Consider the following 12,906-nt stretch of genomic DNA (forward strand, 5'->3'; position numbering starts at 1 on the left):
AGTGAAAGCCATATCCAGCTATTCTCTTCTGCTCTGGGAATGTCTCTGGGGTCCCTTGGTCTCCAGCCTTATTCTTGGTATCCTGTCTGTTACCTCTTTCCTGATTGCATCCTTTACCCAGCCCTTTCACTCCTACAGTCTGTCGGCCGCTCTGCCAGCCTTTTGAATTCCCTTCTCCAAAAGATGTTCAGCTTGGCTCCCCTGGACGCAGGGATCCAGCAAGTGATGCCCAGACCCAGAAGCCACTGCCCAGCATCAGCCGAGGGCCCCCAAGCCCACTCCTCTCTGAGAAAGCACTGGGCGCAGACGTGCCTTACCTGCTTCCATCCTACTGCCCTTTGTTTGAGAGAGTACTCATTTCTGCATTCCTGTCTTGCCTACCTTTATCAGATCCAATAACCAGCAGCCTTGTGGAATCTGACGCTTAGCTCTCTTTTTTTCCCTGTTTTTTTTTTTCTTTCCTTCTGCTGTGGTATCTCAATGGCTGTACTGCTGGTGGCTACTTTATTAGATTCCACTTACATTATAGCAGGTGCAGCTCTCGTAATTCCGAGTAGGGCTGAAAGAGACCTTTAGAGGTAGTCAAAGCATGAGCCCTTGAAGAGGGGCTTCTGTGTAAATGTTTTCCTTAAAATAGTTATGATTCCTTACATGTGCTTAAAAATTTTATTTTTCATAGGTATTTTTCTGCCCACCTTCTTTATGAATTACCACAATTTCCAAACAAAAAAGTGATAATAATAATAATGTAACTTGGAAATTTCTAACAACTGCAGCATTTCTTCTTTCATTGCTATGTCTTCGTCCTCCTGTCTCACTTTTTCTTCTTACTTCCCAAATCTCTTTCTGGAAAGCCACAAATATTTGTCTTTAGGAACTCAGCTGACCCACAAAAATTTTGTTCATGAATTACTCAACTGAAGAGCTGCAAAGAGGCTGTAATTCTAGGTTTAATGTTCCTATTAACCTACTTTGATGAAAACCAGAGGCTTTTCTCTTCTGATTCTTCCAAGGAGCTGGAAACTTGGACCAAGAATGCTTTCCTCTGGATGATGCTTCTAACCTGCTCTTTGAGTTGCTATTTCTTGCACATCATGAAATTCCGTATTTCTTCTATGAAGTCCCTTTAGGTAGTGATAGAAATAGAATATGACCTTTTTATAGAAAAGGTGGTTCCTGAGAAGGCACACAAACAGAATATTCTAGAGCTTTGACTGTTGGCTTGATTGAATCTCACATTGCAGAGAACAGTGTTTCTAACATTCACGCTTTTGTGTGCTTTGCTTCTATGGAGAATATGGACTCCTGAGGACTCCTGAGGAGCTAATATTTAACTTCCTGGAGACTGAATTCTATTTTAAATGCCAGGAGGAGGATATGCTCTTTGAAGTAAATCTGACAAATTCTCTTTGAAGCAAATGATCACTTCCTGATTTTTTTTATAAATGCAGATTTTCACATAGCCTGTTTAAAGAAAATTAAATATTCCAGGAATTAAATACGAATTACTCCCCTTTTTGGCTGGTAAATCCTTTGTAGTAGAAAATGCTTATCAGTAAGTGACTGGGATTTGTTATTTATATAAAATAGCCTCTAGCTGGAATGAAGGATTTCCAGCTATTTAGTTTATGATAATACACCTTCCCCAGCACTGATAACAAGTGGAAAACACAATTCTTCATGTCGTGTCAGGCTCCATTTCTCATTTTCACAGTCCCGTTGTGATTATACAGAGCCTGGATACCTTAGCAAAATGCATCTTGAAATGTTACTGTGAAGATTATAGTCATTTGTGACATTGCAGGAGGGACAGCCTTTGGATTTGATCAATCTGGACATTCTGCCTGCTTGCCCCCATGCCCAGGCCCATGTCTGGGGGAAACCCAAGTTACAAGAAAGAGTGGTTCAGAAATGCAGCTGGACGGAAGGCAGAGGTGATGGTTGCAGCCAACCAGCACCTACACAGCCCTTGCACACCACCATCATCCCGCCCCCTGGCTGATCACTGAGAGGAAACAGTACAAAGGCCCTCCTGTAGCATGTGACTTCTGAAACTCTTTCCAGAAAGGCACCTTCAGATTTACTGTGAACCAAGCATGCCCTCTGTGGCAGAGATAGTGGTGCTCCAGAGATATTCACAGGCACTGGACATTTCCCAGAATCCCTTGTGGTTGGAGTCATTGACTCCCCCCGGTCCATGGGTGGTGAGCAAAAGATGTGACGTCACCTCTGGGTGGCGACAGTTAAGAGCAGGAGAACACGGGGACTCTGGAAGCCACGTATTGAGATGGCAGCCTCACAAAATGGTGGAGCCTCTGTCAGCCTAGAGCAGAGCCTCTTGCCCACCCACACTGGACATTTGCAAGAGTGAGGTATAAACTGTACTGTGCTGAGACCTCAGGGTTGATTTCTGCAAGCGGTTTAGGCTAATTCTCTCTCCAGCTCTTTCTTCTCCCCATCCCCCCAACTCAGGTCATTGGGATCTTGACCCCTGCCATGCGTCTCCACCCTGAATGGCTCATACCATTTCGCAAGAGTAACAGTTTGTAAATGCTGGCTTCTTATCTTTGGCATATGACATAATGTTTTTAAAGTGACTAGCCTGCCAAGGCATTCCAGAATGCTGTCATCTACTATTAAATGGCTGCCATGTTGCCATGTGTTGTTTACTTGACAAATAGGTAAGGTGGAGCCCATGGAGAATATTAATATCCTGCATGGCCTTTTCTGCTGGAGGTTTTAATAAAGTGTTTCTGATCCTTCACATCTTTGCAGTGATATTTATAGAAGTCCCCATTTACAAGAAGATAAGTAGAGCCAGAGCTTGTTTCGGTGACTTGACAAATGTTTCTGAATATATAACGATCGAGGCCCATATTCAGAATTAAATTTCCATTTCTCAGACTTCACCTTTAGAGCAGTTCCCTACTTTCCATTTTTAAAAATTGGAACTTTGTTTCTGTTTCGTAATCTGAAGGAAATCACCTGGGAAGCGGACCTTGTGATAAAGTAAGAGACCTATCTCTAAGGCCTGCCTTTCCCCTTCTCCTTCCCTTTTTCTTCAACTCCCTGTTTAGTAGGTGAGTGCGTAGGTGCAAGTAGAAGCCGAGATTGAGCAGTGGCAAATTCTGGTCTGATTCATGAAGATGGGAAGGTAGGAGCTACACAGGGCTCCCTCTCACCCTGTCCTCTAGCTTAATTTTTTCTTTTCTGCGTTAGAAATAGATTGATATAATCCCTAAGACTCTAAATTAGACATGATCCACAATTATTTTAGTGTAAAAAGTTTTCTTGGATGTCAGTTGTAACTAGTTTCTGTTTATTGAGTACAAGTTTTGTATGAGAAACATAACTTAAGTCTGTGTCCTTTGGCTGGACCAACATATATACAAGGAAGTATATCTAGGAAAAAGCAAAATGACAGATCACTTTAGAGGGAAAACCGACATCACCAGACTATTCATTTAGGATTGCTGTGGCTCCAGCCATGATCTTGTAAGAAGATCTGTACATCTGAATCATCAGAACTCTTTTTTGTTGTTGGGGGTAGGAGTTTATTAATTTACTTAGAGGGCTTTCTCTAGTTGTGGCATGCGGGGGCCTCTCACTATCGTGGCCTCTCTTGTTGCGGAGCACAGGCTCCAGACGCGCAGGCTCAGTAGTTGTGGCTCACAGGCCTAGTTGCTCCGCAGCATGTGGGATCCTGCCAGACCAGGGCTCGAACCCCGTGTCCCCTGCATTAGCAGGCAGATTGTCAACCACTGCGCCACCAGGGAAGCCCCATCAGAAATCTTAAATGGGCAAATTAGCATCTTTCTGGTTGCAAGAAATAGCCGGTCTGAGTTTATCTTAATTAATTGTTTCAGGTATCTGTGGCTACATAACAAATCACCTCCAAATTTTGTGGCTTGAAACAATTGATTATTTTTTGTAATTCTGAGGGTTTGTTAACCCTCAGATGACTGGCATCTGGTTGTCCTATTCTCAGATGGTCCTTCTGTTGCGTATAGTTCAACATGTCACTTACTCAGCTGATTTTAGCTGGGAGCTCAGTAGGGCCCAAAATGTCCAAGATGATCTTTCATCTCCCCAAGGTCTCTTTCTACTCTTTCCTCTCACCATACATGGTCTAGCTAAGCTTCCCAGAGTGAACGTTACAAGAGGAAAGCCCAGTGTGCAAATGCTCATCATACCTCTGCTTGCATAATCCTTGCTAAAATCCCACTGGCCAAAGCATGTCCCATGGCCAAGCCCGGAGTCATAGTGAGAAGGGACTACACAAAGGGACACATGCTGGAGGAGTGCTTCCTGTGGATCACTGATGTAACAGTCTACCTACCACGTTAGTGAAGGCTCGTTTTAGAGTTCACACGCTGGAAGAAAGACAGGAAGACGTTTCAACCACAAGCACTATTCTGGCGAACCTCATAGAGAATTGGAATGTTGTTTGGGATGCCAAGAGTTTGAGAGACCTGGTGATCACAGTGCAAATGAAGCAAGCCCTTGTCATCACCTGCCAGGCATTCCACCAATGCCGTGGGCACTCAGTGACCGTCTGCTTCTACTGACCCTGTTGCTGCCCACTGCTGCATTCTGCTCGGAACACCTCCCATGCCCTGCTTACTCATGGTTTCTCATGCTGCCTTGCCTCTGTGTCATCTTTGGCCTTTGTTCCTGCTCCAAACTGTTGACTCATTCTCTCTTTCTGCCTCATATTCATGCTCCCCATGAGAAAGGAATTTACTACCACTTCGTTGGTCATTCTTCAGCCCTCTAAAATAGCCAAGTCATCTCACAGGCTCTGCATGGCCTTTGGTCAGACACCCACACCTGATTCTTCTAGCCCCGGTCAGGATGGTGGCATCAGTGCAGAAGGACAGACTGTGAACATGGCAAGCATTGAGGGAATAGTCTCCTCTCTGATCTGTTTAGCTAATTGTGATTGGATTCAGAAGTGGGGGTGAGGAAGGCTTCCTTTGAGAGGCCCTAGTCCCTTTCTCTCTTACTCCACCCAGCCTTCTCACCCCTGAAGCCAATCCTGACAGCTGTCATCAGATAATTGGCTGGACAAGTGTGGGACAGGTGCCACCCTTGGTCATGGTCGCCATTAGCCTCACCCATATGCACTTTTCATGAAGCATGCTTTATCCTTTGTTTTAGATCTCTCAGTTCATCATCCTTTACTGTTTCCTTTCTTGTAGTTGCTGTGTTAAATTAAGGAGGTGTGAAAAAGCCCGTATCCAAATAATTTCGTGTGTTGCAAATAACTAGATTTTTATTGAAAGACTTGGCTGTTATTTATGATCTAACTTCAGTGGCAAAAGGGCTTTAAAATTGTTTTCTATATCCAAGCGGTCCTTAAAATATTGTGTAATATGTGTATTTAGACCTCTTCATGCATGAACTATCCCTAGAATAATTCACAAAACTTGGCGTTAGTAACCCTTCCAAGGGAGAAACTGGGTTGTTGTGCTGCTTACTTTGAATTATATGGTCTTTTGTACCTTATGAATGTTGTACCATGTGCATGTATATTGCCTACTTTCTTTGAGGCATTTTAAATATTTCTATTTTTAGTTTTTAAAATTTTTGTGGTTCCCTTTTTGTTTTAAATTGATGAATAGTTGATTTACAATGTTTCAGGTATACAGCAAAGTGATTCAGATAAATATAGATATATATTCTTTTTCAGATTCTTTTCCATTGTACGTTATTATAAGATATTGAATATAGTTCCCTATGCTATACAGTAGGTCCTTATTAGTTATCTGTTTTATATATAGCTGTGTTTACCTGTCAATCACAAATTCCCAATTTATCCCTCCTCCTCTTTCCCCTTTGGTAGCCATAAGTTTGTTTTCTATGTCTGTGAGTCTACTTCTGTTTTGTAAATAAGTCCATTTGTACCATTTTTTTTAGATTCCACATAGAAGTGATATCATATGATATTTGTCTGTTTCTATCTGACTTACTTCACTTAGTATGATAATCTCTAGTCCATCCATGTTGCTGCAGATGGCATAATTTCATTCTTTTTATGGCTGAGTAATATTCCCTTGTATATATGTACCACATCTTTATCCATTAGTCTTTCAGGGGACATTTAGGTTGCTTCCATGTCTTGGCTACTGTGAATAGTTCTGCTGTGAACATTGGGGTACATGTATCTTTTCGAATTACAGTTTTTGTCTTTTCCAAATATATGCCCAGGAGTAGGATTACTGGATCATATGATGACTCTATTTTTAGTGTTTTAAGAAACCTCTGAATTGTTCTCCATAATTACACTGCCTGCTTTTAAAATTAACTTTCTGAAAGTGTGTCTTGCCTACAGTGTCCTAGCTTGTGGTTCCTTTCAAAGGCCAGGGCCAGCATGTGGTACAGTTCCAGCAGGCCCTGTTCACACGCCATCCAGTGTGAAGGGGCCCCTGAAATTGTGCTCTGGGCCACACAGGGAAGATCTTCTGTAGATATGCACAAACCATTAGCACTTTGTTTTATAACATCAGTGACTAAGCTTGGTAATTCTGTTTGCTTATTGGCTAAATGCAAAATAAGAGGATATGAGAAGAAGGGCAATGCTAGGGCTTCTCAGGGTGTGACAGGCTGAAAGCTCTAGAACTTTTCGGAAGAACTGGAGCTCTGGGTCTGTCACTTCACATACCTTGTGTGTGTCCTTAAGCAAATGACTTTTACCATCCTGCATCTCAGGTTCCTTACCAGTAAACTGGGAAATGAAATAGAGTTTCCCTTTTGGGGTTATTGGCAAGATGAGATAAATTAATACATGGAACAAACTCAGAGTGATTCCTGGCACATAGAAGGTCTCAGTGAATAATGGCCACCATGATTGGTTTTTTCCTCATCTGTTTAATGGGTATAATACCTGCTTTCCTATTTTCTGTGATTTTTATGAATACCAAGTAACATAATCAGTTAGAGTGCTCTGAGGAATGGAGATTTGAGCTATTATCAAGATGTATTCTGTCATTTATTATTTGGTTAAAAAACATCTATTAATTATTCACCTTTCCTTCAGTACTATTCCAGGTTCTAGCTACCAGATTCCTTGTAGAATCTCTATTATGGGACATCCCTTTGGTCTAGGAGGGAATTAGAAACGTGTTCCTCTGCTTCACAAAGTTTGCCTTGTTATTTGAAGAGATCGTTACAATCTCTAGAGTCACATAATCCCAAACTCCTTTTTTCTAAGGCGCATTCCTGGTAGTGGAGTTGTGTAGATTTGTGTGACTTTGTTCGTGTGTTAATTATACGAAGTGTTTGTCCATTTCTCTCTAATCTTCCTTCCATAGTCTTAGACTCAAAACCAGTGATTGACGAGCACAAGCACGGGCTAGGAATGGGCATTAGTGTGCTTATTCCTTTTGGTAAATGTTTAACAAAATATAAAAAGTAACCATCCCAATGCTACTCAGCCGTAAAAAAGAGTGAAATAATGCCATTTGCAGCAACATGGATGGACCCAGAGACTGTCATACTGAGAGAAGTAAGTCAGACAGAGAAAGACAAATATATAATATCACTTATATGTGGAATCTAAAATATGACACAAATGAACTTATTTACAAAACAGAAACAGATTCATAGACATAGAGAACAGACTTGTGGTTACCAAAGGGGAAAGGGGTTGGGGGAGGGATAAATTAGGAGTTTGGGATTAGCAGATACAAACTACTATGTATAAAATAGATAAATAACAGTGTCCTATTGTATAGCACAGGGAACTATATTTAATGTCCTGTAATAAACCATAATGGAAAAGAATATATATATACACATATACAGGTATATTGATATATAACAATCAGTTTGCTGTACGGCAGAAACTAACACAACATTGTAAATCAACTATACCTCAATTAAAAAAAAAAGTAACCATCCCGAGTTGATTGCTGAAAAACGCCTTTCACAGTCAAGATGATGCCACTTCCAGTTAGCTATCCACTCAGGCCAGCCGCTGAGGGCTCACCAGAGCGATAATTAGTGTGCCAAAGGGCATCCAGTCACATAAGCATCTTTGTTTACTGGCTTAGAGAGTAGATTGTGTTACACTGTGCAATCAACATTGAACCACCCATGTTGGGAAGCTGAAAAGTACAGACAGGCTAGAATGAAGTGGTAAGTAATGCATGGCCTTCTGATTCTAGTGGAGAGCTGCTATATTTTTTTTATTCAAATAATTTCAGTTTTCACTTGAGGAAAACAAAGATTTTCTTTTCTTTCTTAATGACAGGACTTCTTAAGCAACAAGAGAGCTATGTTTCTTGGGCTTAATATGAATCCTTTGTCAAAACCTTAGGTTTTTCTTTTAAAATATATGGTAAAAATGTGAGGCAACATTTGCTGTATGGTTTAATATGAATTTTAGGCAAAAGAAGTAAGGAAATCTTGAATTGCGTTTCTTTCCTAATGATAAAAAGTTTACTAAAAGAGGGAGATTTTTTTTTCCCTTCTGTTAAGAGATTCTGTAGGTAATACATGAAAAGTTGCTTTGAACGGAGTGAAATGAAGTGAAATAGTAAAAGGCTTTCCTGTTTATCATTACTCTGGGTTGTTTTAACAATATATGTGGTTTTAAATATCAGGATGATTTATATTCTGAAGGTGAACCTATCATTTGTCTCATTCAAGCATGCTTTAAAATGTCTGTGGCAAATATTTTTTGAAAATTATAAGCTATATTGTGCTAACATGCCCTCTAGCCTTGACTAAACAAGATACTGCTATTTCAAATGGGGGTTTCATTCATTTTAATATAATTGCATTAACCATTTAGTTTTAGTTCACGATTCTCATGTAAGAGAGAATGACCATCATTTTTCCAAGGTAAAGTAGAAGACAGGTGGGCTCCTGGCAGGGCAGGGTGCTGACATCAGTACTCCGAGGGCAGAAGCAGTGGTTTTTCTTTGTGAGACTTGCAAAGCCCATCACTCTTCAAGAGAGAAAGCTCAGTTTTCTGTAGCTGTATTTGATTTGCACTGTGACTGAGTGCCGGGCACCTAATGCTGTCCTTGGGTGTTGGGTTATTCACCTGTGATGGCATTCATAGGAGAAGTCTGTGATTTTCCATGGGCAGCATTTGGAGGGTGGGCTGGGCCATTACTTTGTCCTCCCCAAACAGAATCTACACTGGTGATGATTTTGTGGCTATTGGTTTAAATGAACTTACAGCTTCTGAAGAGAGACCACATCTTCATTTCCTGTAGTTCATGAGCTCCTCTCACTGTGAAGATTTACTCGTGTCTCTTTAAGTAAGTGTTGTTTCAGTTTTTCTTAAGATTTTTATTTTTTTCTTTATATAACACTGTGATTTAATGTGGAATATTTTATAACATCTATATTCTGACAAGGCAAAGCAGGTTGAATGATACTTTCTTTTACACGACGTTGTGTCATTGTTTTCTCTGTTCTGAAGGATGAATAGTTAAGGCATCCAGGCAAAATAAGTAATGAATGAAGAACTTGGAAATTGTATGTAGTTGCTTAAGATCTTACGGGCATTACAATTTCTTAGTACATCTTTTAGAAAGTGTTTTAGTTCTCTGGCATCTGTTCAGAAAGCTAGGCACTTAAATTGAATAAACTCAGTTAGCTTGACACACAAATCAGGCAGGTATGCCTTTTGTTTTCTTGGTGCTTGGTTCTGTCGTTTTCTCTCAGTATGTGTAGTATGTAACATTGACTTGTTTTAGTGCCATTTGTGCCATTTATGTTAATTTTCCTTGAAGCTTATGTGTAAATTCACAATTAGCGTTTCAACAACAAAAAAAATCATGAGAGACCTAAGTAAACTCGATTAAATGGTATAGATCTGCTTTGCATGCACAGAAAGACAGTCTGGTTTATATTTTGGTTAGAAATGGTTGGGAGAGCTTTTCTACTGGCCTCTCGATGTTTAATGGTCATGATTGTTTATATATTATAATATGGAAAGACAAATTTCCTGGATCTTAAATGAAACCACACAGTATGGATGTTTCATTCACAAAATAATACTTATATATGTATAATGTCTATGTTTACCATATTTTTTTGTATTTGTTTAGCAAGAAATGTCCAACTATAATTATAATCCGGTTCAAATCAGAACTCAGCTGCTAGCAAAACACATGTTGTCAGCATTGTTTCATTTTTCTTTTATACATTTAAGCTCTCTTCCATACACAGGCATGATATGCCAACTAATTTGACCATACTGACAAGAGTTTGGTTTTTAAACCAAGTAGTGTAAATATAAATATAGCCTCAGGCAGACTGTGGTCAGAGTGCCTATCTGAATACAACCTCACCTTTTCCCTTTCCCCCCTTCACTTTTTTCTACCAATATTTATTTACTCCCTACCATGTGCCAGGCACTGTGATGAGCTCTGGGGACACAATGGGGAACAGGAAAGATGTCGTCCCTACCCTTCGAGGCTTTCGATTCAGTGGGAAAGATGGACATTTTAAAAATACACGATTACACCAGTAATTAAGCTGTAAGAACAATCTTAGTTTATAATAATGACACCCCTACCTTCTCAAGAGAGCCATTGGTCACTCACACTTCTCTTTATTAATGAGAAGGTGTGATTAAACCCGTCATTCCAGGTAGAGGTCTGTTTTAGGACAGAGGTCTGTATTCTGTGTGCTCATGTTCTCTTGGCACTTTCATGTGCAAGGCATACTATCTTAGGTGATAGGAGAGGAATACAAAGATGGGAGAGGCTCAATCTTTGCCTGAAGGAGTAGGGGAGAGAGTATGCATACGCCAAAAAAAGTCTGTCACTGTATCTACCTGTATACTATATGTGATGAATAAAACGCAATTTCAGAGATTCTCAGGGAGGGAAATGCCTTCTAGTTTGAGTGATCAGCTCATGTTGGGTTGGCCAAAAAGTTCGTTCAGGTTTTTCCGTAAGATGTTACAAAAAACCCAAACGAACTTTTTGCCCAACCCAATAAATGCTCTATAAAGAAACCCATTGGACATTGTTGAGGAAATAGGGTGGAGAGAGCATTCCAGGTAAAAGGAATAGAATAAACCAAGGCAAGAAGTTAGGAAAATTCAAAGCGTATTGAAGGATTGATCCAAGAAAGCAAAGCAGAATCAGACAATCAGACAAAAAAGAATACTTACATGACGATAGAGGGAAATGAGGTTGGCGGGATAAATTGAGACCAGGTCATTCAAGTTTTTGTATTACTTATTTAAGGATATATTGAACTTTACTCCCAGTATCTAACCAAAGACCCTTAGGAAAACCAATCAGCACTGTTTAGGAGGGTGACTGCAGTGAGGAAGACCTAGAACTCAGAGCCCAGGCATAGCTGTTGCCATGGTCTAGGTAGGAGATGGAGAAGGCCAGAATTCTTGGTGGTTCAACCGGTAAATCAGTGTTTGGGGTTTGAAGCAAATTGGCAACCATGCCCTGAACTTTCCCAGCGGTAATCTCTAGAAAGGAGAAGCCATTAGGCCTCCCCTTCAAAGGCACACCTTCTAACCGATGTATAAGCCAAGTTTTCCTGATCTATTAGGAACATGGTAGCCTCTAATATAAAGCAGATATTTAAAATAGGAAAACCAGAAGGGTGGCAGAGTTGACAGATTTTGCTTGACATCCCTACAAATACTTCTGACCTAATTTTATCTGATTTAGAATAAATGATTCTCTCAGTCTTCAGAGTGAAATATTTAAAAGTTAGAGTTCCATTTAGAGTTCATGTATAATACAGAACTGATTTTCTGTGCTGCCGACTTCCTGTCTTCATTTCCTCCTTTTTTCAAAAGTGCACTATAATTCTTCTCCTATCCTTTTTCAGTTTCCTGCATGAGACTTATTTAAACGTTACACACACATCTTTTGTGAAAGAAGAAAAGGAAATTCAGCTCGTGGGGCTCAGCGGGAGTTCAGCTAATGCAGCTTAAAATAATGATGCCGAAAAAGAAGCACTTATCTGCAGGCAGAGCACCCCTGATACTCTTCCTGTGCCAGATGATTAGTGCACTGGAAGTCCCTCTTGATCGTAAGTATTAACGTTGGAAAGCTCTTAGGCCCGGCTGTGAGACCCTCCCCGGCATTTACCATCACTCTGAACCATGTGGCTGGAGGAGGTGTCCGTGTGATCCTGAAAAGTGAATCAAAACTAATCTGGCTTTTACCTTCAGCACCCTGTGTTTATAAAGAATCAGACCCTAGAAATGGCCATTGAATCGCAGACACATTGTCCCTTCCCTGTCATTATCTTTCCCTCCCCTCAGGTGCTTTTGGTGTACCATGGGGGGCTGACCAGAGAAGGAGTGAATTGTGAGCTGCCCTGACCCTCCCAACAGGCAACTCTTTATAGAAGCTGTCCCGCAATAAAACTATAGGAATCGCTTTAAAATGATCACAGAGACCCCCCCCCACCCCGTTTATCCTGTCCCCGCATCTCCACCTTCTTTCTTCATATGCTAAGAGTGAAAAGGTCATCTCTCAGCCAACCCCACGCCCCTCTGTATCCCCAAACTACCCACGGCTCATTTCTCTGCATTCACACAAGGCAAAATTCACTTTTGAATTTTGGATCTTAAATATGAGTTTAGAGCTAGGAACTATATCTTATCTAAAGCCTAGTGAAAGGTCTTTGTTTTTAAAACGGTGATCAAAGACCAAGATATCAATGTTGAGAATGAAACCAGTCTTCAGCAAAATTGCTATTTAAAATGGAGCAAGTGGGCTTCCCTGGTGGCGCAGTGGTTGAGAGTCCGCCTGCCGATACAGGGGACACGGGTTCGTGCCCCGATCCGGGAAGATCCCACATATCGCGGAGCGGCTGGGCCCGTGAGCCATGGCCGCTGAGCCTGCGCATCCGGAGCCTGTGCTCTGCAACAGGAGAGGCCACAACAGTGAGAGGCCCGCGTAC

At 40.9% G+C, this 12,906-nt stretch overlaps 1 protein-coding gene across 4 annotated transcripts in view; it reads left to right on the top strand.

Moving 5' to 3' along the window:
• Positions 1-11,823: 11,823 nt before the first annotated feature.
• Positions 11,824-12,906, top strand: part of NRCAM (neuronal cell adhesion molecule) — a 99,443-nt gene continuing 98,360 nt past the window's right edge. For 2 of the 4 annotated variants that reach the window (XM_007455342.1, XM_007455344.1), the window contains exon 1: positions 11,824-12,027. In XM_007455342.1, the coding sequence (XP_007455404.1) occupies positions 11,919-12,027 (109 nt within the window). In that variant the 5' untranslated portion in view covers positions 11,824-11,918. The remainder of the gene's footprint in view (positions 12,028-12,906) is intronic. The other 2 variants (XM_007455345.1, XM_007455343.1) reach the window with 2 other exon arrangements.

Source organism: Lipotes vexillifer, unplaced genomic scaffold (assembly GCF_000442215.2).
Source record: "Lipotes vexillifer unplaced genomic scaffold, Lipotes_vexillifer_v1.1 scaffold234, whole genome shotgun sequence".
In the NCBI taxonomy this organism is placed as follows: Eukaryota; Metazoa; Chordata; class Mammalia; order Artiodactyla; family Lipotidae; genus Lipotes; species Lipotes vexillifer.